The sequence below is a fragment of the Loxodonta africana genome, chromosome 4 (genome assembly GCF_030014295.1).
Source record: "Loxodonta africana isolate mLoxAfr1 chromosome 4, mLoxAfr1.hap2, whole genome shotgun sequence".
NCBI classification, from domain to species: Eukaryota; Metazoa; Chordata; class Mammalia; order Proboscidea; family Elephantidae; genus Loxodonta; species Loxodonta africana.
In genome coordinates, this window is record NC_087345.1 from 136,496,371 (window position 1) to 136,523,337 (window position 26,967).

The 26,967-nt window shown below is 40.8% G+C and overlaps 1 protein-coding gene across 1 annotated transcript; it reads right to left on the reverse strand.

Moving 5' to 3' along the window:
* Window positions 1-111: 111 nt before the first annotated feature.
* On the reverse strand, window positions 112-26,112 carry TIGAR (TP53 induced glycolysis regulatory phosphatase). The gene is made up of 6 exons (XM_003410628.4): window positions 25,975-26,112; window positions 12,606-12,643; window positions 7,453-7,574; window positions 5,965-6,042; window positions 2,438-2,548; window positions 112-1,193 (listed from the first exon to the last, which is right to left on the reverse strand). Exons 1-6 carry the CDS (start codon window positions 26,004-26,006, stop codon window positions 762-764), a joined length of 813 nt encoding a protein of 270 aa, XP_003410676.1. The 5' UTR covers window positions 26,007-26,112; the 3' UTR covers window positions 112-761.
* Window positions 26,113-26,967: the final 855 nt, after the last annotated feature.

Below are 26,967 nucleotides of genomic sequence, written 5' to 3' on the forward strand. Positions count from 1 at the left end.
GGGCAGGGGAGGCTCTCTTCTAGCTTCCACCAATTTGTCATCTGTCAGATTAATTTTCATACCATTTAGAAGAGTTGCTCTGCTCTTTTACATAAAACTCCTATTCAGAGATTCCGTCTTTACTTTTTTTAATCAAATGATGCCTTAATTTCTGTTCCTTGCCAGACCATTCTGCAATCATAATCTGCATTCATCCACATTTCAATCCTTCTAGAACAAAAAAATTCCCAAGTTGATTTCTACATAAAATATTTCAGTGTCATTTCATTTTACATTTTTTTATGATGGTAAGAATTTTTTATTTAAAGGACAGAATTTTTAACATATAACATATTGTCACTATAAGTATGAAGAAGAAATTACAGAGTAAACAGTTCCTTCTTCCAAGCACTGGAGCAGATAATAAAAATATACAGTATCTTACCAAGAGCCAATACAATAGGCTAGACTTTTCAGACATAGTTATTAATCTCCCATCTTGCAAAGGTGAGTTCCTTCAACCATTTACAATGCAGAGATGTAACTTAGCAGGGTGGTAAAATTATTCTGGAAAATGCCAAGTGTACTCAGAGAAAAGAAGTCAATTCTAAATGGTTTTCCATTAGTGTTTTATGTAGCTATGGTTCCATTTGAACTTTATAATTTGCTATAATAGAAAGCTTTTTAACCGTTTGCAAATCAGCACTAGGAGAGGGTGGAAATAAATCCAAAGACACTGTCTCAGAGCCTTGAAGCTGTTAGATGCTGATGTAGATTTAAACTTAGCGGGTTTCCGTCATTCCATTTAGATGATCCTGTAGGTTCATGCAAACACACTGAATTGTTGGTTTCACTTCTTTTCCTTCCTCAAAGTTTATGATAAAGAGGCTGATCCCTGTATTGGGGCTGACTGACATAAGTTCGGATTTGCTCAGAGTTGCTGGTAGAGAACAGTTAAGGTCAGTCAGAAAATAACCAAACAGGCTTTTCATATAAGCTCCGTGGCTCACAACTAAGACACTGGCTACCAATCCTGGGGTACCACCATCTGAATTAAATTCAGATCCACAGTTTTTTCCTAAAGGAAATATTTCTGCCAGAGAAGTTTCCAGACAGTGGCCTGGTGCTCCTTGGGAAAACTGTTGTTTTTGATCTGCTTCTTTCAGGATCAGTTGACAGAGAAATTCAAAAAAGTCTTTTCCACGCATTTTCACCTACAAGGAGAGAAATAAAAAGTGAAAGTTCTCAGACAGAGTGACATTAATGATGGCCTTAAATCATAAATGTAAAACATAACTAATCTGATTTTATCTAATATGCCCATGTAAGTACTACATAAGCTGATGAACCTCTGCCTATCTTTCTACTCACTCCTTCAGTGGTTCCAAAGACACACCAATAAATGCCAACCATAAGTTCGGGACTATGGGAGTTGACTGGGGACAAGGATGAATGAGATACAATTCCTGATCCCTGGCTTCAAAGCACTCACAGTATAGTTAGGGACATCTACAAGTCTCCGGAAACTTACAAAATACGGCTAACCAGAAAACTTCATCTGGCACTTCAGCTCAGTTAGAATAAAAATAATCTTCCTCTTAATAAAGTAATATAAAGTCTTCACAAGAAAATTATGAAAACAAAGAATGGGGGAAAGCACCAAGAATGCAATTCTAAAGCAGAACACGCCAAAGAAGTGCAGTCACAGTGATGTCATTAACAGAGCTGAAGAGGCAGTAGAGGCCTGAAAAATTTCATCTCTTGAATAATTTCACCTATCTCTCCCCTTGAACAGCACCATACTTATTTTCCTACTACTAAACCCACTGCCTTCGAGTTGATTCCAACTCACAGCAACCCTACAGGACAGAGTAGAGCTGCCCCACTCAGCTGCTAACCAGTGGGTTCAAACCCACCAGCCGCTCCGGGGGAGGAAGACGTGGCAGTCTGCTTCCATAAAGATTACAGCCTAGGGCTACCACTACTTACAGTTAGAGTTATTGCTTCATATGCAATGGTTAATATGCTCAGCTGCTAACAGAAAGGTGTGAGTCCACCCAGAGGCGCCTGGTACTCCTGAAAAATCACCCACCGGAAACGCTATGGAGCATAGTTCTACTCTGAAACACATGGGGAAGCCACGAGTTGGAGTCAACTTGATGGTAACAACCATCTAATAACAACGTTTCCTTAAACCCATTATCAGTAATGACTGTCTGCTTAGAGTGAACAAGCTAGGGTCAAAAAACTATGCCATACCTGTGTACCGGCATAATACAGTCATTAAGTGATCATATCAATATATATCATATCATGCAGAGCTGTTTTACGAACCAAGCAACTGTCAAACTGCTCAGTTAAAATTTAGAAATATCTAATTGATAAAATGAGTCAATTTCAGCTATTTTATGATACTGGCAAATTTATCCACATGGCAACTTGTACCCATGCTACATACCTGGTCTAACGTCTCTCCTCCGGGTGGTGTGAATGTGGGAATTTCTTCCCCAGCTGCTTTGGCCAATGCCCTCAGCTCAGCAAGTGCCTTGCCTTCTGCAACTCCGTATTTCTGCAATGATTCAATTGCCTCAAATGAATTTGCAAACTAAGCACATGTTTATGGCAATTTGGAACAAAGCTTCGTTTCCTCCCACTTACTTTATTATAACTCCTCTGAACTGACAGTGGGAATATACTGAGTACAGGGCCTCGCACCCTAGAAAGAGCAACTGAAATTTTCAGTTGTACACTATGTCACAGTGAGCTATATGGAACAACTCATTCAAGCTAACTTAAGTAGAAGGTGGGGCTTTACTGGATGAATACAGGGATACACATAGACTCCAGGGCTAGAGACTAACATTCCTGCAAGGCACCAGCCACGCTACATCCACACGTATCTCATTTGATCCTCATAACAGCTCAATGAAACAGGTATTTGCAGCTCCATATTTCTAAATGAGGAGGTTGAATTTCAGACAGGTTAAGCAACTAGCCTGTATTCTCATGGCCAATAATAAGGAAATTCAAAATTCAAATCCACTTCTGTGCAACTTCAAAGTTCATGAGCTTTCTAGATTCATTGAGATGTTGCCCTAACAAAGGACACACAAATCACAAAAGGAATACAAATGGCCAAGAAACCTGGGGAAATCTTCTAGCTCATAGGAATCAGTAATGTGAAAATTAAAATGGTACCATTTTTAAATTATTAAGCTGGAAGATCAAAAAGACTACTGCCTAGTGTTGGTGTGAGAAAACAAACTTCCCTGCAGATGACACATGGGAGTATACATTGGCACATTTCTGGAAGGCAGTTTAGCAGTATGTATAAAAGCCTTAAAAAGCACCCACTCAGCAATTCCATTTCTAGGAGTTTATTATATAAGTATACAAAGAACTAAGTACAAATGTTTATTTTAACATTATTCATATATCAGTGGAAAAAAAAAAGTTACAACCTATATGCCCATCAGTAGTTCTTATTGCTGTGTGCCATCAAGTTTCTTCTAACTCACAGCAGCCTTATAGGGCAGTTTTCAATAAGAATATATGGACATTTTAATAAGAACATATGCACATTGTGCTATAAAGCCAGTCACCTCCCTGACCCTCAAGTCCAAACTCTTCTGTCCTCATATATATCTGGAGCGACCTCATTACAAAGAGGGACATTAAAAACCATCACTGGCTTTGTTTTCACAAGAACGAAAACATTCATTTACTATAACAAATATTCTGAATGCTACTTTGAAATACACGTTAGGTGATGGGGCTGCAGGGGTGAAGGGGGGGAGAGTCACACAGAGCTCCCCACTTGCACTGAGACAACAGGGGTCGGGGACTAACCAATGAGCAAGAGTGAAAAGAGTGCTGTGATGGAAGGAGACACAAGACACAGAAGCACAGGAGAGAGGTCTATTTGGGACTTGGGGAATCACAGAAGGCCAAGGCCTGAAAGGCAAGTCGAAGTTGGTCAGGTCTGGGGAGCAAGTATTCCAAGGAGACTGGACGACAGACTCACAAGCTCAGTGAGGAGAGAGCAAAGGGTGTTTGGGCAACTCAGAGAAGACGCATAGGAGGTCTACTATCAGTGGTCCAGAGCATGGGCTCCAGGGCCCGATATCTCGACTCCAATCTCCGCTCTGCCATTACTTGCTTGGTCACCCTGGATGTGGACTTAAATCTCTGCGCGCCTTGGCTTGTGCATCTCCTCGTCGGGTTCTTGTGAAGTGGAATAAGCCTGCACTGCATGGCAGTGCCGGCATGTGCTGACCACCCTGTAAGTGCTCGCTATTGCTTTTAAGGCTGGAGCACAGGGGCCGAGGGCAAGATGGAGGAGGCAGGCTGAGTATCAAGTGGATCACACAGCCAGGTTAAGAGTCTGGACAACCTCTTGAAGGAAAAGACAACTAGTGAACTGTTTTACACAGAAGCGTAGCAATCTAATTTTCAAATGATGACTCTGACTGCAATGTGGAAATAAGGTTGGAAGAGAGCATGCTCAACAGAAAAGAGGAGGATCCCTGTTATAGTACGTAACCTAGGTGAGAGACGACACTGGCCTAAAACAGAAAGGCAGCAGTGGGCTTGGAGAGAAATCAATGGATTCAAGAACTACTGAGAGAGAACTGACAAGATGGTGAGAAGATGTGCCCGGTGAGACACAATAAGAGTCATGAATGGATGGTTTGAGTAAATGGGTGAGGGAGGAGGAGGTCAGAGACAAGATAGTGAGTTCCACTGAGTTGGCAGTAGCTATGGGGCAAACTAACGGTGGGCAGTCTGACATGTGACAGTGAAGCTCAGGTAAGAGATCTAAGTTAAAAATATATACAGTGAAACCTCTGAGAGCTGGAATGCGACACAATACAAATGCCTTGTTTTTCCAGGTCTCGCCACTTTTCCACTTTTGACAAGGTGCTATTTTACCATTTTTTCTATCAGTTTCTATCAGTGGAAAATATTTGAGTTTACCTTCTCTGACAGGTTTCCGCCTTACACAGCTTCCTGTTTGGCAGGTTTTACTGTATTTGGAAATCACCAGCCCAGTAAATTAAGTCAAGGGAGAGGATGAAACTGCCATCAAAGAGAGCACAGCGTAAGAAAAGATGGCCGAGCCCAAGGAAAACGTCTTCTCCTATTATGTGATAAAAGGTCCCATTCAGCGTTCCACGGAGCTGAGAACATTTTTGTGTAGCAACATTTTAGCACTGGTTCTTGGGCAAAGAGTGAGCCTTTCCAAGCAGCACTGATGCTGAAGCTCTACATTTCTTCCATTTCCACCAGGCGATAGGAGAAGTTATGAGTCGCTGTGTGGCACACACAGTTAAGCGCTCGACTACTAGTTGAAAGGTTGGCAGGTCAAACCCACCCAGAGCTGCCTAGGAAGACAGGTCTGGTGATCTGATTCTGAAAGGTCACAGCCTTGGAAAGCCTACCGAGAGCTGACTCAACAGCAACTAATGACAATATAGAAGAGATCAGAGTTGGCCAGCTGGGACACGTACCAGCTCAGAGGTCAGCACTACAGGGTAAAATAAAAATGCAATTCTAGGACAAGAGTTGGGTTCAAATCCCAGATACGCAACTGCTGCATGGTTTTAGCTCAATCACAGCTTCAGGAAGATTCATTTCTGGTACGTAAAACGGACAAAATGGACACAAGAAAAGCTATTCATGCTTAAGCCGGGGGAGCAGGATCGGGAGGTGAGGAAGGAACGCTTCACTTTTACTTCGAACTCTCTGTACTGTGTTAAGTTCTCACCAGTATATCTTGCTTCTATAGTATGTATCTCACATGATATTAATAATTAAGTCATAAGGCACTATATATGAGGGTGTTTAACAATGACTGTCAAAGAGTAAATTCCTAACACAGGTTCACTGGTTCCAAATCCCTAGCTGGAATGCATTTAATCTTGAGCCATGAGGTGGCTTATTGACAATTTATCACAAACAGCAATCTGTAAATAAATTGCTTACCCTTTCTCGAAGTCTTGAATCATACTTGACTGTCATATCTTTGCAAAATGTACTTTTCTCCAAAATCCCATGCATGGTCTGAAAATCAAAACACAGCTCTTTCATTTCTCATAAAAGTCATCATCATTCTGACCAAAAGGCCAAAGTACTTGCAGATTCATTTGAACTTTTTGAGGTTTGTTTGTCACCTTTTTGAGGACAGGTCTAGACAAGCCTTCCTTAAGGCTATTTTAGCCTCATTACTAAGGTGTGATACCTCTGGAGTCCTTACTGTACACTGAATGTACTGGTAGAAATCTCTCTACTTTGGCTCGTGGGAACACAAATATTTGATTCCCAGACCTGTGAGACTCCAGGAATTGTCAGCTTACAGCTCCTCAGTAACGGTTCTCTCCCCAGAAGTTGTCCTTTGGCCTGGCTTCATGCCATTTCACGCTATGTACATGCAAATTAATATTTCAAATAATCAAGGGGACCCCCTATGCACGATTCTGACACTCCTTCTCTGTGTAGCTCCCTCTTCCGGTATTCTGTCCCACAAATTTCAGCAATGCTGGCTTTCCCAAATACCAAGCTCTGTCTCCTCAACTCACTGAGACCACTGGGCTCTATTTAGATTCTTCCTCCATACTCTGGAGGGGCCTGGTGGTACAGTGGTTAAGCATTTGGCTACTAACCAAAAGATCAACAGTTCGAATCCATCAGCCACTCCTTGGAAACCGTATGAGGCAGTTCTACTCTGTCTTACAGAGTTGCTATGAGTCAGAATCGACTTGACGGCAATGTGTTTTCCATACTCTGGAAATTGTTTCAGTCAAAAAACTAGGACAACCTTAGTGCTCACCTTGTTTGTTTCTCTTCATTCAGGGACATGGTCCCATGCTGCCTGAAGTTCAATGTATGAAAACACTTGTTTCCTATCTTTTGTCCTGTTTTCTAGTTGTTTATGGGGGAGGCTAATTCTCAACCCTGTTATTCCCTCATGGTTGGTTGCAAAAGTCTCCATCCGTTGAATTTTTAATTTCAACATATTTTATACCTTTAGAAGTTGATTTGGTCCTTTTTTTTTTTTTTAAACTCTAGGGTCATTTTTATAACATTCTGTTCCCTTGAGATCTTTCAAACTTGTCTTTTATTTCTTTTATATCTTAACGTAACTGTTTTTTTTTTTACTGTATCTGGTAATTCCAATATCTGATGTTTCTTTGGGTTAAATATGCCCATCTATTGTTTCTGCTGGTTCTCCTCCAGGACACCTTGTTTGTAGGCTTGTTAGACATTTTTCCAAAGCTACTCTAATTTGAAAATTACCAAAACAAAGTAAAAAAAGTGAAACAAAGAGAAATACATGCTGTGTGGGAGGAAGGTATGGGGCGACGGTGTCTCCGTGTGATTTAATTCCCTACAGTCTCTGGTGGCAGATTTTCCAAGGTTACACAATTGTGCAGACTTCTGACCCGTCAGGCTTCACCTTGACTCTACACATACCTGCTTTGTCCTCGTGAGGTCACTGGAGAAAATATGCGTAAACTTCACGTTATTGAGGAATAGGCCAGCAGCTGCTGCCTGTTTAAACCCAGTTTCTGAAAGAGGCTCATCGAATCCTTGTCCTGTGGTAGTAAGAGAAGGAACGACAACATTCAAACTATATATATATAAGGAATACAAATTAAATTGCATGTAAAAGAATATTAGTTGCATTATCAGTGTTTTAGCAGATTTCCTTGGGTAGCTTTTCACATAATTTTTCAGAGAACTGATAGCAAGTAAAACGAACCTATACCCATAAAGGCTCAGTGTTATAGATTAAATTGTGCCCCCCACCACCACCAAAATATGTGTTGGAATTTTAGCCCCTATACCTGTGGAAAGTAGCCCTGGTTGTACAGTGGTTAAAGCGCTTGGCTGCAACCAAAAGGTCAGCGGTTTGAACCCATCAGCCAGTCCATGGGAGAAATATGTGGCAGTCTGCTTCCATAAAGATTACAGCCTTAGAAACCCTATGGGGCAGTTCTACTTTGTCTCACAGTGACACTATGAGTTGGAATCAACTTGAGGGCAATGGGTTTGGGGTTTGGATACCCGAGGATGTAATCCCATTTGAAAATAGGGGTTTTTTTTGTTATGTTAATGGGTCATACCAGTGTACGTGTCCTAAATCTAATCACTTCTGAATGATGTAAGGAGCAGATGAGACACAGAGACAAGCAAGTACAGAGAGGGGTGGGGTGTTTGATAGATGCCATGTGTAAATCGCCAAGGAACCCAGGAAAGCAGGGTCTAGAGAAGCTGAGATAGGGTTCTTCTCCAGAGTGGACAGAGAGCCTTCCCCTAGAGCCCGTGTCCTGAATTCAGAATTCTAGCCTCCTAAACTGTGAGAAAATAAATTTCTGTTTGTTGAAGACACCCACTTGTACTTCCGTTACAGTAGCACTAAGAAACTTAGACACACAGGTATTCAAATGTTTTCCAAAAGATGGTTTCCCTAATGAAAGTTAGATGATGATGTGAGTAGAACTATCTTAGGCTTTTCCCTATTACTGTATCTTATTAATTCTGATTCTGAGTTTATGTTCCCAACTCAGGTTTTAAAGGGGTGGTAGGATCATTGTGAGTTTATTCCTCTTTATCTCCACTGCCCAACTGTTCAGTATTGTAATTGTGTTGCTTTGCTTCTCTCTTTCATCATTTCTAAAACACTTTGGAGCCTCTATTTCCAGGAGAAAGGCTGATAAGACACTCTAAAAAGCCATTCCACTACAAAAGAACTAAATGGTGCAAATGGAGGAAAGCAACCAAAACCCTGAGCTGAAACCTGAATGGTAACACACAAGACAGAAGTTGAAGAAGTTACAAGTTGCCATGACATGAGCACTGTCAGCTGGGGGGACTGGGAGGTGGAGAGTGAGCGAGGTACACTGCACAGGACAGTATGGTGAGAGAACTGAACCTAGTATTCCTGCATGCGTGGGAACCCACGAGAAGACTAATGTTGAATCATGTCCGTGGTGAAATCAAACGCAAATCCTCCTCAAAGCGTATCATCCTTAATAAAGGCTAACCAGTTTTTTTCTTTCTTTTTTTACCAATTTAGAGCAAATAGTAGTTCACTCAAAGGCTAAACACACAAGAAAATAATCCACCATGAATGAAAGTCTGCAGAAACAACAAGTAACAGATTTAGACCCATTAAGACTTCAGAGAGCAAAATCAGCAAATATAGAACATAAAACAAATACAAATAAATAGAAAAGACAGAATCACAAAAATAAGAAAGCAACAGGAGAACATCAAAAGTGACCAGGCAGCTTTTAAAAGAACCAAACAGATCTTTTAATAATGAAAAACAGAATTACTGAGGGAAAAAAAAAAAACTCTCTCAGTGGATAAAGAGATTTGTCTAAATTAAAAAGAAGCCTTTTGGACTCAAAACAGAGCTGAATATATTGCGAGAATGAAGCACAGATACAAGGTGATGGAACACATTTAAGATATATTAGAGATATAAATGAGAGAGTAAGGATTTCTAATGTGCATCTAACTGGGACTCCAGAAGGAGAACAGAGAAAGTGGAGGAGAGGGAGTATGAACAGATAAAGGTTGATGAACATTGTTTTAAGATCTACGCATATGGGATCAAATTGACAAAAGCAACTTGAAAGGTTAGATAAGAAACTTAGGGGACAGTGAGTTTGTTAATGTGGGATAAACAACGGGTAAGAACAGTTGCACAACTCAAAGAATGTAATCAATGTCACTGAGTTGTAAGTGCAGAAATTGTTGACTTGGTGTATGTTTTGCTCTGTCTACTCTCAACAACAAAAATAAGACAAATTACTTTTTTTAAAAAAGGGAGCGATAATAGCTGAGAATTTTCTACAATTGAGGAAACATAAATCTATAGAAGAAGGAAGCACAACGTACAAGGAGGATAAATGGAAAATAGAGAAAGACAGACATTCTTCCTAGACGTATTGAGGGAAACTGTAGAATACCAAACCAAAGAGAAGACTTTCAAAGCAGCTACAGAGAAAAGGCAGATTATCTATCATGGAACACCAATTAGCTGACAAAAAATTTCTTAACAGGAATAATGGAGGATTAAAAAAAAAAAATTAGTAGAATAATATCTTCCAAGTGCTGAGACAGCTGTCAGTCTAAAATAGTGTACTGAGTGGAACTATCTTTGCCATCAACCCATCTACATTGGAGGAACTTTCCAAAAATGTACTTCAGGAAAGAAGAACACAAAAGCAGTGATTAGCAAAGAAATGGGTAAATATACTTATAAATCTCAACAAATATTATCTAAATAACAAATGATGACAAGATGTCTGCTTCGTGTGGTTAGAAAAAGATAGAATTGAGATACTAGACAGGAGTAACATAAGTTCTTTGCATTATTCAGAGAGGAAATATTACTCTATACATTATTTGGGATGAGTAGTAAAATTTCAAAGGAAATCATTAAAATAACGGAATTGCTGCAGCATTTAAAACCAGTAGGGAAGAGGAGAGGGGATTTAAAAAGGAAACAAATAATGAAAGCAAGCACTTCAGAAGAAAAAGGCTAGAAAAAGAGGGAGAAAAGGACCCCAAAGAAAACAAGTCCAAACATACCAGTAACCAGAATAAAAGTAAACAGACTAGTCTTCCCAGATAAAAGACAGATTGGGTTTTTACAAAAGAAAAACTAGCTACATACTGTTTATGAGATAACACTGAAAACCTGGGTACACAGAATTGTTGAAAGGAAAGGGGTGGAAAAATACATAGCAGGCAAATGCCATCCCCAAATCGGCTGGCGTACATATACGACTATCAGAAAAGCATGGCTTTATGATAAAAAAGCCCAAATAGGGATTGTGATGATCACTATAAATAATCTATGATTCAATTCACTACACAGATGTAACAATTTTAAACATGTACGTATCTAATACAATAACCACTAACTGTATAAAAGCAGAATACAGAAAGCAAAAATTGATAGAATCCAGGTACTAATCGATAAATTTGCCACCACAGTGGGAGATCCAACACAACTAACTCATAAATTGATATTTAGGTTATTCTGACGAATTAGTACATTTACAAACTTAGTAAAGCACAGAAGATTTGAACAACAAAATCAATTAGAGAATACAATTTTTCTCAGACACCCGGTGGAACATTTATAAAACCTGACCATGCTGATAAATTTCAAAGTATTCTCAAATAAACCATATTGTTGGGACAGAAAGCAAATAAACTGTAAGTCAATCACAAAAGAAAAAGAATAAAAACAAAAAGCCAATCATTCAGAAATTTAAAAAATAGTTTGAAATAACTCACATGTCAAAGAAGTCCCAGTGGAACCTGAGAACACTTGGTGCTGGATACTTAGGTGATCACTCATATCAGACCTGCCGGTCAGTGCCGCCAGCCGTACAGCACAGTGCGTACAGCTAACTGTATACTTACAAGGCTGGTTAAAACAGCAAATTGTTCATGACACGCATTCTATCACAATCAAAAAGTTGGAATACAACAAAAAATAGTTACTTAGAAAAAAACTCAGCCCCAAAGAACGCTTTAAAAAAAAAAAAAAAAACCTTAAGGTGCTACAAAATCAACCTAAAAATGAGTGCAGATGCACACACAAAAAAATTTATTCACATTCCATTTTCAGCTTCTAAGACAAATAAGCAGCACTAAGGAACAACAAAGGAGCCCTGGTGGTACACTGGTTGGGCACTTGGCTGCTAACCAAAAGGTTGGCAGTTAGAACCCACCCAGCAGCTCCATGGGAGAAAAGACCTGGCGATCTGCTTCAATAAAGATTATAGTCACATGGACTCCTTATGAGTAGAGTTTTACTCCATAGCACCTAACAACAAGGTGGTTAAAAGACTAAGGTTCAAAGGATAATTTGGGTGGGGCACGTGACATCTGAAAACAAAGGTTCATTTAATTATCAGGCTCATTTCCAGAAGAGGGAGTTATGCACACTGGGAAAATTACTTTCTGCAAACCTCAGAAATTCCTAACAACAACAAAAACTCTAGATGCTTTTATAATCGCAGTACAGAAATAGTGTGTCTATCTGAAAGTTCACCCATGACAGTCTTAAAAAGCCAGACTAGCTGGGTCACAGGGAGCTCAAGATCTGAGCCCAAGTTAACAGAACGAGGAGGAAAAAAACTGTTCAGAATAAAGTAATAAATACAGGTGAGAATAGCTGTCTTTTTTAAACCTCTTCTTTGTTACTAGTAAAATTAAAACAACTATCTTAGTAGAAAAATACCATTACCACCAGCCAGTAAACTTCATGCTTCCAAATATGAAATTATTTTAAACCCAGGCAGTTATATTTTAAGACACCTACCTAGACCCAATATAGCTCCTTAGTCAGCTGATTGGGCCACTTTGAAGCTACTCACAATTTGGAGAACTGTTTTTTTTTTTCATATAGTTCACTTAAGCAATTTAGTCTCCTTGGTTACCGATTGTTCTGATCATATTTCTATTATTATGATGCTTTAATTCTGTAATTCCAATTCATAACAGTCTGCCCAGTCTGCCTACCCCACCATATAGAATTAACTCACATATCACAATATCATTAGAAGGAAAAGCTAAAATAACAGGGTCATACCAACCTTGAACTATTTTCTCCTTGTTAAATCTGGTTTCTCCACTAAAACAGAAGGAAAAAAAAAACCTCGATTATCAAATTATGTTATTTTGAGATGAGAAAAAAAAATCAGCAACATTATTACTAAGATAATAAAATAATGAAGGTCAATGATATTCATAAAGGTATCTTATGAACCTTGTAACATGTTTTATAATCTATAAAAACACAATTTATTCTAAACTAATATTCAGTTTTCTACTCTGAACGTGAGGAGTCCCTGGGTGGTGAAATGACTAACGTGCTTGGCTACAAACCGAAAAGCTGAGCTTCAAGCCCACCCAGAAGCACCTCAGGAGAATGGTCTGGCGATCTGCTTCCCAAAAGCCAGCCATTAAAAACCCTATGGAGGAGGGGGCACTGAGTTTATGTTAATGGTGGTGGAATCATATGGAGAAGTACAGCAAGAACAGCTGCACAACCTGAAGAATGTCATCAATGTCACTGAATTGTAGGTGCAGAAATCGTGGAGCTGGCGTACGTTTTGTTATGTCTATTTTCACCACAATAAAAAAAAAAAAAAGAGAAAGAAAACCCTACAAAGCACAGTTCTACTGACACACATCAGGTCACTGAGGCAGAATCAACTGGAGGGCACCTGGTGGTGGTATGTAATTGATGATCTAAGAATTTCAAACTGCCCAAAAGTAAAATGTATTGATCATTAATCACTCAAGTCAACTGCAAGTAGAAAATCCCATAAAAGTGCACCGATCTGAGGCGTCCCCTGTCTTTCCCGAGTTCCTAGATCTTCTTGTTATGTTTTGTAGTACTGAAAAACAACCTGCAGACCATGCTGAAGAACTGACCTTTAGGTACTACACTTTTAAGAATTAAAAAAAACAACCAAAAAAAAAAAAATTGAATAAAAAACCCACCAGTCCAAAACACTGACAACATCAAATGTTGAGGAGGATGTGGGGCAGCAGAAGCTGTCATTCCTGCTGGTGGGAATGCAGCTGGTCCAGCCGCTTTGGAAGGCAGCCTGAGTGTCTTACAGAGACCAACACAAGCTTACCACACAATCCCAGCAATCACACTCCTAGGCATTTACCCAAATGAGGTGAAAACTTATGTCCACACAAACACTTGCACACAAATACGGCAGCTTTATTCATAATTGTCAAAAACTGGAAGCTATCCTTCAATAGTGTGGAGATAAACTGTGGTACATCCATACAGTGGAATATTACTCAGCAATAAAAAGAAATGAGATCTCAAGCTACAAAAAGACACAGAGAAATTTTAAATGTATACACGTAGGCCCTGACTTACGACGTATTTGAGTTACGATGAATTGCAGTTTTGTCCGTCTTTTTTTTTTTTTTGGAACATCGTATCATTAGTAATATATACTACATAACATCTTATAGTTAGTAATATGTACTACATACAATGTTGCAGCATGTAATTTGCTGATGTTTTCATTCTCATGCCAACCCCCAAAAGACAAATAAAGATCAGTTTATAAAGATACTAAAAATAAAAGGCAATAATAATGAAAACAAACAAACAAAAAAAGAGGTATTTGACTTTCATCAGAACCAACTTGCTACAATTGTGGGAAGAGAGCCCTGTCGTAAGCTGGGGACTATCTGTACTGCTAAACGAAAGAAGCCTGTCAAAAAAAGCTATACACTGCAGGATTCCAACTACATGGCATTTTCAAAAAAGCTAAACTACAGAGGCAGTAAAAAGATCAGCAGTTGCCAGGGGTCTAGGTGAAGAAGGAACCACAAATAGATGGAACACAAGGGGTTTTTAGGACAGTCTGTATGATACTACAATGGTGGACACATGGCAATAAGCACTTATCAAAACCCACAGGGCTGCACAACACAAAGAATGAACCCTAATGTGAACTATGGACTTTAATTAATAAGGTATCAATGTTAGTTCATCGATTGTAACAACCGCATACCACAGTGTAAAAATGGTACGGGGGTGGTGGCTGACCTCCTCTTCAAACTTCACAAGGGGGAAGAAGAACCAAGATCAACAGCTCAAGGCTGACTGCTATGAGGTGGAGGTCAGACATGTCTCCTCTCTCTGTCATCTTCACCGGTTCTGACACTAACCATCCCTCCCACAACGATATCTACTTCCCTGTTGAATTCGGTAATTCATTGCAATGGCCACACAGAACTCAGAGACAATACTCACAATTACAGGGTTTATTAGGGAAGCAACAGGTTAAGGAATGTTCTTCCATCAGGACAGCTTTTTTTCGCCTCTGCCTTGCCCAGGCAAGTGTTACAAAGCTCTTTTAGTTCTGCAGATAAGTGCCCTGAAGAACCCTACTCTGCCAGTAAGCCTCAGCCTGAAGGCACTCAGCTCTAGCTCCATCGGTTGGCAAACCCAGCTCCACCAACTGCCCGGGGGCACCCAACTCTACCAGCAAGCCTCCTGCCCAAAGACACTCTGCTTTCTCGCTCTGTGGGCCAGGAAGCCCACCACACCATCTCCTGCAGCCCCTTCTCTGCTACTGCTTCTCGTCATCTTCAGTGTTACAGCTTTCTCTCTCTCTCCTGGTTCCAAGAGCAAAGATCCTGGGTCCGAAGGACACACTCCACTCTTGGCACTCCTTCCTTGGTGATGGTGGGATCTTCCCTTTTGCACCTCTGGGATGGCTCATTTCAAGCCCAGCAGGACAGCAAAACTGACCAGTCCCCTTGGTGGGCCACAATTACCCTATCTGCAGGGTCCCACTCAACTGCCTGGGTGGGAATTACAGGACCATGACAAGAAAGGCCACACAAAAGTGATCCATCATCGCACCACACACAGGAATACGAGATGTTAATAATAGGAAAATTGTGAGCAGGGGGACAGAAGGAATGCAGGAACTCTCTGGACTCTTTGCACAATTCTTCTACAAACTAAAAACTGCTCTAAAAACTCTAGCCTATTTAAACAAAAAAACAAAGAACTGTATGATAACAACGAAAAAGAAAAAAAAAAACTCACTGCCATGGAGTCGATTCCGACTCATAGTGACCTACAGGACAAAGCAGAACTGCCCCATAGTTTCCAAGGAGTGCTTGGCAGATTGAAACTGCCGACCTCTTGGTTAGCAGCCATAGCACTCAACCACTATGCCACCAGAGTTTCCACATGATACAAAGAGTGAACCTTATGTGAACCTTAATGTAAACTGTGGACTTCAGTTACATAATAATGAAGTATCAATGTCAGTTCATCAACTCTCAATACTTTCTGTACAATTTTTCTGTAAACCTAAACCTGCTCTAAAATATAATGTGTAATTGTTTTTAAATAAGCAAATTAAAACAAGCCAAATTAAATTTTAAAAAATCTTGAAGCAAGCAAAAGATAAAAAAGACTGGAAACTTTGTAGGGACATAACTGGGGCAGGTGGAGGAAGGAAAAAATTAGGGGATGGTACAGGGACAAGACTGAGAACAGTGCGGGCCTATAATAAAAGTAATCGTCCAAATCATTAGCTGCATAGCTTTAGACTAGTCATTTAGTATTACTGAGTCACTTCTGAGTCTCACACTCCAGAGTATGTAAAACAGAAGTAATAAAGCTTCATGGGGTTCTTCTGATAAATACAGAATTTGGGCATAATCCATGCACAACTGCCTCCTTTGCCGCCACAAGACCAGAAGAACTCGATGGTGCCCAGCTACCATTACTGAACGTTCTGATCAAAGACGCTATAGAAGAATTGTGATCAAAAGGAAGAAAATGCAGAACAGGATTCTAATTCTTATGGAATCCAGACTTTCTGGAGCCATGGAAGCTGTTGCTCTAAAATAATCTTTAAACCTTAAACAAAAATATTCCCTGAACTCTTCTTAAAAACCAAACAATAGTTTAGCTTAACTAGTAAATAATCTCTGCCTTAACCATCGTGCTCTTTTAAGAACTACCTACACGGGATTTTGAAACCCTGGTGGCATTGTGGTTAAGAGCTACGGCTGCTAAACAAAAGATCAGCAGTTCAAATCCCAATCCACCAGGTGCTCCATGGAAACTCTATGGGGCAGTTCTCCTCTGTCCTATAGGGTCGCTAGGAGTCAGAATCGACTCAAGGGCACCTGGTTTGGTTTTTTGGTTTTCTTTAATGTGGGATCTAAGTGACAACAGCAACTCTACAGATAGGAACCTTAGGGGAAGTGAGTTTATGTTAATAAAAGAGGAACAACTCAGAAAAGGAAGGTGAGAATGGTTGTACAACTGGAAGAATATAATCAATGCCAGTGAAATGTACATGTAAAAACTTGAACTGGTGTATGTTCTTGCTGTGTATATTCTCAACAACAAAAAAGATAAATTATTTTTAGAAAAAAAAACAAAAAACTGGGCATAAAAAGGTACCTATCAATTGTTAGTTGTGGAATGGTTTGGAAACAAGTGAGCCAAGTTTAAGGGTCAGGCTGCCGGAGTTTGAGAAGGACCAGCGCTAACAGCTGGCAGAAAAATCAACCAAGATTTAGCTTCAGGTTTCCCTGCCCCACACTTACAGTATAAACAGTACAACGGAGCTCCTGTTTGGAGATTTAATAAATAAATACTATTTAACAACATATTTTTTAATCTTTTTAAAAATTGTGAAATTAGGTGCAAAAAATAAATAACAGTTATAAAGTCAACACCCACAGAATCACCACCCAAGAAACAGATCACTACCAGCCTCCTAGAAGGCTCTCCCCACCCCAATGTCCTCCCAACCTCCAGGGGCATCCACTACTGGAGGTTCGGATGCTCATTTCCTTGCCTTTCTTTATAGCTTTCCCACCCATGTACTGTATAGTAGAGATTAGTTTCAACTGTTGTTGATTCTATTATACATAGTCTTCTGTGTCTTGCTCTTCTGTTCAATAGTGTTTGCAAGATGCATCAATGTTGCTGAGTGTGGCTGTACCCTTTGCATTCTCATTACTGTGTAATACTCCACAAGTTATTTATGGTTCTATTGTTGATAGACATTTAAATTGCTTCCAGTTTGGGGCTAAGCCACTATGAATTATCTTTGTACAGCATGCAACAGATCCTCCAGGGTGGTGGTTCTCAAAGTATGTTCTCCAAACCAAAAGCATCAGCATCACTTGGGAACTCGTTCAAAACACAAATTCTGGGCTCCACCTTAGACCTACTGAATCTGAAAGTCAGAGGTCGAGGCCCAGCAACCTGTGCTTTAATAAGCCTACCAGGTGAAAAAGGAAGACCAAAGAAGAATGGACACCTTTGAATTGTGGTGTTTGTGAAGAATATTGAATATACCATGGACAGCCAAAAGAACGAACAAATCTGCCTCAGAAGAAGTACAACCAGAACGCTCCTTAGAAGCAAGGATGGTGAGACTGCGTCCTACATACTTTGGACATGTTGTCAGGAGGGATCAGTCCCTGAAGAAGGACATCATGCTTGGCAAAGTACAGAAGTCAGTGGAAAAGTGGAAGACCCTCAACGAGGTGGATTGACACAGTGGCTGCAACAACGGGCTCAAGCATAACAACGACTGTGGGAATGGCGCAGGACCGGGCAGTGTTTCATGCGGGAATGGCGCAGGACCGGGCAGTTGGAACAGACTGGACGGCACCTAACAACAACAACAACATGGGGAGGGGGATGGAAGACAGGGAGAGTTGTCCTGATTTTTAAGCGTGTGGATTTATTACCTGAAAAAAAAAAAATGTATGCTACATAAATGAAATTACACAGAACTATTTATCCCTTGGCTACAACCAGTGCCAGTGATTTGACATCACCATCATTGTTATTGTTGCCATTAATAAAAGATTTCTTATATTCCCAAATTCATTGGGAATCATATGATATAGGTGTAAAGGTTATTAACGTCTACCATCCAGACAGGTGAAGCAGCAGCACCCAGGGCAAATATGGGGAACCCTGGTCATGTAAATATGGGAAAGCTTCGTCATGTTCAATATAAAAAATGGTTCCCATACGTTGGATTCACTTTCTGTCTCAGCCTCATTATCTTGCTGAGACCAAGAATCAAAATACAAGTACCATCCTCTTTAGATGGTAACTTTGTAGCCAATTTCCAGCAAAAACCAAAGACATTCCCCTATACTACCCCTTGTATTCACAATCTTTTTCTGTACCAGTAAAACCAGCGACCACAGAGTAGACTCCGACTCGTGGTAACCCCACGCGTGTTACGGTAGAACCGTGCGCCACAGGGCTTCTGACATCTGTGACCTCTCAGAAGTAGGTCGCCAGGCCTTTCTTCCAGGACACCTCTGGATGCACTCTGACCTCCAGCCCTTCAGTTAGCAGGTGAGCACGTTAACTGTATGCAACCACCCAAGTACACCAACTTTGATACGGGGATTTCAAAAGGGATTTTACACAGGGATTACCAACTCTCTTGCTAATTTTACAAATTTAAAATCAAGGGTGAAGATAAATTTAATAGTTACGCTCCCCCGAATATCATGTTAGAACCACCACAAAAAATCTACGTCTTTATAAATCATACAAAGTCAGCCAAGATGATAACTTTTTGTAGCTTGCTGAAAAGATTAGTTTGACATTTAACTTAATCCCCAATAGTCGATTTGATAGAAGATTCAGAGGAAAATTAAAAATCATACTATCAAAAAGATCATCCTATTTGATAGTTTTGTGAAGGTACCGGTCTACCATCTAACGATTTTCAGAGAAAAAAAAAAAAGGCTGATATGAAGGATTCCATTTAGCATTAAGTCAACAACAGAGATTGCTGCAAACATAACTGCTGTTAACAACCGTTGGCATTCACCTTTCTATCGGGCACTCTGGCCTTCAAAGCGCTTTTCTCTAAGTATTAGAGTAGGAATTCAGAAACGGAATTTTTTTCATGAAAACTTTCACAAATATTTAGTTTTACAGCTTTTATCAGCTTTATTGAGAGGTTTATGTAAGTCCTTAAAGAAACTGTATAAAATTTGTTTGAGGAGGAGGAAAGGAAAGTAGATAGCCAAATTAATTTTACTATTAATCTACTTCCCTTGACCAAAAATTGGCTTGTGATAGCCACAAAGAAGGTGGAGGGAGCTGAAAGCTCAAATGAATATATTTTGAAGGTGTCGGGGTAACACCACTCATTTTCAGAATCCGCAGTGTGATTCGTCTCTGAAACAGAACACCTGACTCTGTAAGAATCCAAATGCTTACGCCAAGAAGGTGTCTTATGACTAGCCATTTATAGGTCCTACAAATGGACATCATTTATTTTGTAGGTTATCACACTGTTCTTCATCTAAAAGATGTTTTGTTAGTTCTGATTTATATTCTATGGCATTTCTTTGAAAATCATATAGAAACTTAATTTTGCAATCATATCGTTTGAAAGAATTTAAATTCAACAGACAATACTGTTTGCCACAAAAGAGAGATAAATCACAAGAAATATGCATACATTTAGGGCAAGTTTTCAAAATAGATATGATTTCGTTTACATGAAAATGTTAAGCCTCATATTATTACCTGATATTTAATCATGAATACAGCTTAATCTTAATTCCTCTACACCAATTAATTCATGTGAAAATATAGATTTCAAGGGTCGGTAACACAGATACTTTCACTAGATGATTGATACAAAAACTCTAAACAAACCAGAAAACATGTAAAATTCCCAACTCCTCATATATTTGTGTTTAGACATAGATTAGCCCTAGTTACAAAGGCTCTCTCCAATTGATCAATGCCATTCCAAAAAAAATCACAGTTACACAATTGCATATATCTTACAGATGATCCAACAATGATTAGTATTCAACACGAAGTGACACTAGAGGTAAATATAAGAAAAAAGAAACCAGTCTTCTTATCAATACCTTTACTAATTCATTACCTTTAAGTCACTAAAAGTAAACTAAATTTAGTTTCTAAGCAATATTAAAAGTTTTAAGAGCTGGTTAAAAATGGAAGTGAAATATATGAGTTTGCAGTTGATTGCAAACATCTATAAATAACATTTCAAGGAATACGAGGGCCTTCAGGAAACCCTGGTGTCGCAGTGGTTAAGAGCTATGGCTGCTAACCAAAAGGTCAGCAGTTTGAATCTACCAGGTGCTCCTTGGAAACCCTATGGGGCAGTTCTACTCTGTCCTATAGGGTCACTTTGAGTCAGAATTGACTCGACGGTAATGGGTCGGGTCGGTAGGGCCTTCATTGTGTTGTACAGTTGATGGTAATTCCTATACATATATATATTACAAACACACATATACATATTGGATTTTTCAACAATGCCATACTAATAAGATCATGAGAAGTCACAGTTTAGTAATAATAGAGCTGAAGTTTGAAATCTTGGACATTCTTTCCCCAAAATGATTCACATTAGTATGCCAAAGAGATTATGGATGTGAATTCTGGGAAAGGGCCAAAAAGTAGAATGTTATGGAATGGATTGTGTCCCCCAAAATATGTGCTGGAGTACTAACCCTTTACCTGTGGATAAGATCTCATTTGGGAATAGTTTCTCTTTGTTATGTTAATGATTACCACACCAGGGTTGGGTGTGTTTTAGGCCAATCACTGCTGAGATATAACAGCAGGTTAGGCACAGAAGCAAGGAAACATAGATGTAGGAAGACAGATGTTACGCCACATGAACTGAGGGGCAGAAGCTGAAGAGACAAGGGCCTTCTCCCAGAGCCTACAGAAAGAGCCTTCCACTAGATTCAGTGCCCTGAATTCGGACTTATTAGTCCCCTAACTGTGAGAAAATAAATTTCTGTTCATTAAAGCCATCCACGTGTGGTATTTCTGTTATAGCAGCATCAGGACAGAATACAATAACCACAAGGTTCATAAAGGATTTGACTAAACTTAAAGAAATTGCTTCTAATATGTTTTCCTACAGTATCTGAAGAGGCATTGTTCAATAAAATTATTTGACTCTTAAAAATAATGATCAAGCCATTATTTTCAAAGCATCTGACTATCTTAGAGTTATAAAGAATTAGGTAATAGAAATTTCAAGTGCCTACTCCCAATATTATGCTAAGTTATCCAATCCTGCTATTTCCTGTAAGTTACTATATTTAATTATGGTAATTATTAATCAAATCTGAAAGAGCTTCTTTTCCTGAAAGAATCGCCTTGAGAACCCTGAAGCTTGGGGAAAGGCAGCTAAACAAAGCCCAGTCAATTGTTTCAAGAATTTCACTTCACTTTCCCACATAAAAAACAGAACAAAACAAACTACCCTCTTACCACCTTTCAGATTCATATTAGAAGAAATAAAAAGTAACCCCTAAAATGGTTGGGGATATTCAAGTCTCTACAAATACTAGGTTCTAACACAATAAAATAGGTGGCTGCAGTGCAATTAATTTACTTTTAGATGGCCTTTCTCGCCATGGTCTTGTGACTCCTACAAAACCAGTGGGACTATGCAAATAAGGTACTCCTGGCTCACAGAGCAGACTGGACAGTTTGCTGATAATGCCAATAATCTGAATGGCACTCTTGTGGAGGTAGAACCACGCAAATAAGGTATATGGAACTCTACTGAGGGGATTGGTTAGTTTTGCCATCCTGCTAGGCTTAAAAAGAGACCCATCCCAGAGCAGAGGGGACCTCACTACCACCAAGAAAGAAGAGCCAGGAGTGGAGCACGTCCTTTGGACCTGGTATCTCTGCACTGAAAACCTCCTAGCCCAAAGACACAGAGAAAGAGAGAGCTGTAACACTGAAGACAGTGCAAGATGGACTGACGCAGTGGCAGAGGAACAGCAGCAGCAGAACTACGAGACAGGTGTGAGAGTGGTAGGCTTCCTGGTCCAAAGAACAAGACACATGGTGGAAACTGAGTGCCTTCAAGCAGGGGGCTTCCTGGCAGAGTCGGGGTACCTCTGGGCACTAGGCAGCAGAGCTAGGCTTGCCAACCCACAGAGCAAGAGAGCTGAGCCCCTCTGGACTGAGGCTTACTGGTGGAGTGCGGTGGCCCTGAGCACCAATTGGCAGAGCTTTGTAACACTTGTCCAAGCAGGGCAGAGGCCAGGCCAAGGACCAGAGAGAGACCTGCCTGCGGGCATGGCTGAGAAGAGACTATCCTGACCAAAGAACTGTATCCTGGGTCATTCCCAATCCTGAATTGTAACCTCTTACCTCCCTAATAAACCTTATCATCCTAAGTATTGTCTGTGTGTTCTGTGCGGCCACTGCAACGAATTAGCAAACCCAGCAGAGGAGTGCCCTGGGAAGGATAGCTGGTGTCAGAGTTAGTTAAAAAGGTTGGAGAGAGAAGGTAAGTCTAACCTCTGCTTCATAGGAATCTGCCTTGGACTGATGCTGATTCTCTCCCCTTCCCCTGCTGAAGTCAGAGGAGGTCAGGGGCCCCCATCACGCCATTTTTACAGAGGCAGAAGAATACAGTGGCTAAGAACATGAATTTAGATTCAGGTAGCTTTGATTCAAATCCTGCCTCCCCAACTTGCTGTTTGGCTTTAAGCCAGTTACGTGACCTCTCTGAGTCTGTTTCCTCAGCTGCAGATTGAGGTTATCAGTCTTTATCTCAGTGGATTGTTATCAGAATTTAACTAGATCGGTGCCTGGCCCATATTCATAACTTACTAAGGCTTATTTTTTAATTGATTCCTATGAGGACCTCCACAATCCAGACCTTATTAAGATGCAGGGAGGGGATAAAATTCATTTCATATAACTAGGGACAGATCCAGGCATGGGTGAGCCCTAAAACACTGATAATCTGTGGCGCCCCCTCCTCTGCTTACTCATGCATTTGAACAGGATATGTGAGTTATATGTATACATGTATGTGTGTTTGTCTTAGCTATACATGATGCAAATTCTTTCAAATGCAACTATAATATTAATGATTAAACGCAAAAGTAGTATATGCTGTTTTAGCAGAATGAGGTGAACTGGACTATAAATCCAGTTCTGAGGGTACTGAGATTTTTACTACCTACCACATTTTCTACAAATTCTACAACAAAGAAAATGAATCAGTGAACTTAGTTTCCAAAATGGATCAGAGGCCTGTTATCTGTTACTATAATCTGTCCTTGCCTACAGGAGGAGACCATAGGAGACGGATGTGAAGTGATAGGGGCCTCATTTGGTTGTGTGCACCCTGTGACCCTGTGTGAACTTTATTTCCAGCCATCACATTCTCACTCACTGGAGCTGGTAATCAGTTTTATTTAGTGCCCTGCCAGTTCCCTTCCACTGTGGCACTCACTTTTCCTTGTGTCCTGTCTGCTTTGGACAACTGGTTCCTGTTTTGTTGATGCCACAAGCATATGCTTACCCTGCTAATTGGGTAATCTGTCCCTGCATATAACTACTGTCTATTAAGGATCTATACTGAGATTACCTTATTTTTTCCAGGAGTGCTTTAACCTAGATTTCTTACAACTTCTGAGCTTCAATAGTCAGACACTGTGCTAGCTGGGTCAAGGCATCCAGAAAGTTCTCTAACACTGGAAGAAAGGGACCAGGACCCTAGCCCCTATCCTACTCCTTACGACCTTAAATAGGTTAAGAAACCTCCCAAAGCTTTCTATAAAATGGGAAAGGGTAAAGAAGAGGTAAGGAGGAACAAAATTTCCAGTTTGGCATTAAAATCCTAAAAAGATAACTTGAGATGATTGCCAAGATTATCTTCGTATAAAGGGAGAACAGGAGAGAAAAGACAGCAGCTAAAGTCAGTTGACATGGTTAAACCATATTAGTGTTCCTTGTGAGCTCTGTGAAGGCAGAAATGGTACCTTATTTATCTGTGTAACCCAGTCCACTTGCACACAGCAGCTACTCAAAAATGCTGGTCCGATAAAACTATACATGCATATTTGAGAACTAACTCCATTTTTATTAGAGCTGTCCTTATAGAAACAAACAAACAAAACAAGAGAGTTGGTTCTGACTCACTGCTCCATAACCCACTGTCATGGATTTGATTCCCACTCACAGCGACCCTATAGTGCAACGTAGAAGTACCCCATACAGTTTTCAAGGCTGTAAATCTTTATGAAAGCAATCTGCCACATCTTTCTCCCATGGAAAGGCTGATGAGTTCTAACTGCAAACCTTTCGGTTAGCAGCCAAGGGCTTAACCACTGCACCACCAGGGCTCCTCATGGCTCCATACAGTTGGTTCAATGGTTGATTTTTCAGAAGTAGATCACCAGGTCTTTCTTCCCAGGTGCCTCTGGGTGGACTTGAACCTCCGACCTGTGTGTTAGTAGTCAAATGCTTAACCGTTAAGCGTTTATGTCTCCCAGGGCCTCCATGTGTTAATAAAAAAAAAAAAACCCACTGCCATCAAGTCAATTCCGTCTCACAGCGACCCTATAGGACAGAGTAGACCTGCCCCATAGAGTTTCCAAGGAGCGCCTGGTGGATTCGAACTGCCCACCTTTTGGTTAGCAGCACTTAACCACTATGTCACCAGGATCCTCCGATATATTTATCTCCCTCCATTTTGCTATCCATTTTACCTTTTCTCATTTGATTCTCATAGGAACACAGGAAGGTGGGTACTGTCATAATCTCCGTTTTCTGGATCAGGAAACCGAGCTTAGAGATTAAGTCGGTTAACTGAGGCCCAGATACAGACAGCCTAGCCGGAAGAGGGATTTCTCTTGCTTCAAATATCTGTGCTCTTAACTACTGCGAGTTTCACTTACCATTAATACCTGGCAAATAAGTGTTCAGAAGGAAAGAACAAGAAGCATAAAGACATCTCAGCATTTAGCTGCATATAATCTGTAGTGATGATAAAAATATTTGCTAGGGGAAATGCGGTCCGCTGTCAAGAAGGCAGAGGCCTTATCTCCTCTCTCAGAACCGTAATCTCTGGAGGAAGGAAATAAAGCTCACATATAAACACGTGGGGCTGATTTACCCTGGCAAGCGAAGGGGCCAGCTGAGAAAGAAGAGAAAGTGCAATACAGCCAGCATCAAAGTATCAGCCATGGACGAACTATTCTACAAACTCTTTGGAATCTGCTGGGGAGAAAAAATGGTGCACAGAGAGGAGTCCTTTCTTCGATTTTAGCTCTGCCACCAGCCGGCTGGGAACCTTGATCATTTGCTCCTCTAGACCTCACTCTCAGCTGTTAACACGGGACTGACAATGATAAAAGACTGGCCTTCTTTTTTGGTTCCTCTCTCCGGGAATCTTCGGGGAGGGGCCGAAATGAAGTAACACTTGCGAAAGCGCCTAGAAAACAGCTCAGTCCAAGTCATCCCTCCACGGGCTGAGCAACCGCTGAAGAGAAGGGGTGGTAGTTTAGTGCTCCCTTTTTTTTCACCCACCCCAGAACACACCCGATGAGAAGAAAGAGAGAAGGGCAGCATGCAACAGCAATACTCACTGTCGGACAACGGTCAGAGCGAAGCGGGTCATCTTCTCGGGCGGCGAAGTGATAGCTACGGTTGGCCGTCCGATCCCAGTCACCCGCGCACCTCGCCGTCTCTCTGCACTGCGGGATCACTTTGCCTACACGACTTCCGCCAACCCCGACCTGCCGGCCGGTTTCGCCACCATAGGCTGAGGCGGCCTCTGACGTCATCACCGGTAGGCCAATCAGGGAAATGGAAGGTCGGAGGACTAGCGGAGACTTGTAGAAGGTAAGGCCCCGCCCAGGCCTGTGGCGCTTGCGCCCCGGCGCGCGGCCTTGTGATTGGCGCGCTGCAGGTGCGTGCGGGGCCCTCCTTGAGAGTCAGCAAGAGAAAGGGTTCCTGCCCGAGCAAGCTTGGAGCCCGGAGGTTCAGTGTAGATAAGGAAACCAACTCTCGGATTTTTGGTTGATCTGATTTGAGCCTGAAATGCAGCCAGTAGTCGCATATAGCTGGCAAGGGTGAGGAATACTTCACAGGTGTACACCGCCAGACAAATTAAGTCCAATGAGGTTTAGCCATTAACCCTTCACAGGAGGCTGCAGGGTCTGCAAGGTCAGGTCCGTGGGCTTAGGCCAACCCAGTTTCAGTCCCCAAATCCGCCATTTAGTAGCTCTCATGGCCGTGAGAGTTACTTAACCTAACCCTCAGTTACGTGATGAGTAAAATGGGATAAAGGTACCTAACCACAATAATACCTTCCATGCATTTTTACCTAAATTACATTTGATAATAAATTCGTTTCGTGAACCCCATTTATGTATGAAAAGATGAGCTTAGGAAAGTTAGAGGCACAAACTTTAAAACAATTTCACATGTATTATCATTTGGCCCTCAGAACAACTGTGAGGTAGGCAAGGTGACTTATATTATCTGCACTTAATAGGTAAGAAATGTGGCCTAGAGAGAATCTAAGCAACTTGTCTAGGCTCACTCAGCTGGTGTGTGGTGACACAGGACTAGTTCAG

Coding starts and splice junctions, on each gene's coding strand:
- TIGAR (XM_003410628.4), bottom strand. CDS start 26,006: ATGACCCGCTTCGCTCTGACCGTTGTCCGACA. Junction 12,644..25,974: donor GCTCTGACCGTTGTCCGACA/GTGAGTATTGCT, acceptor CTTCTGTTTTAG/TGGAGAAACCAGATTTAACA. Junction 2,549..5,964: donor ATTCAAGACTTCGAGAAAGG/GTAAGCAATTTA, acceptor GAATCATTGCAG/AAATACGGAGTTGCAGAAGG.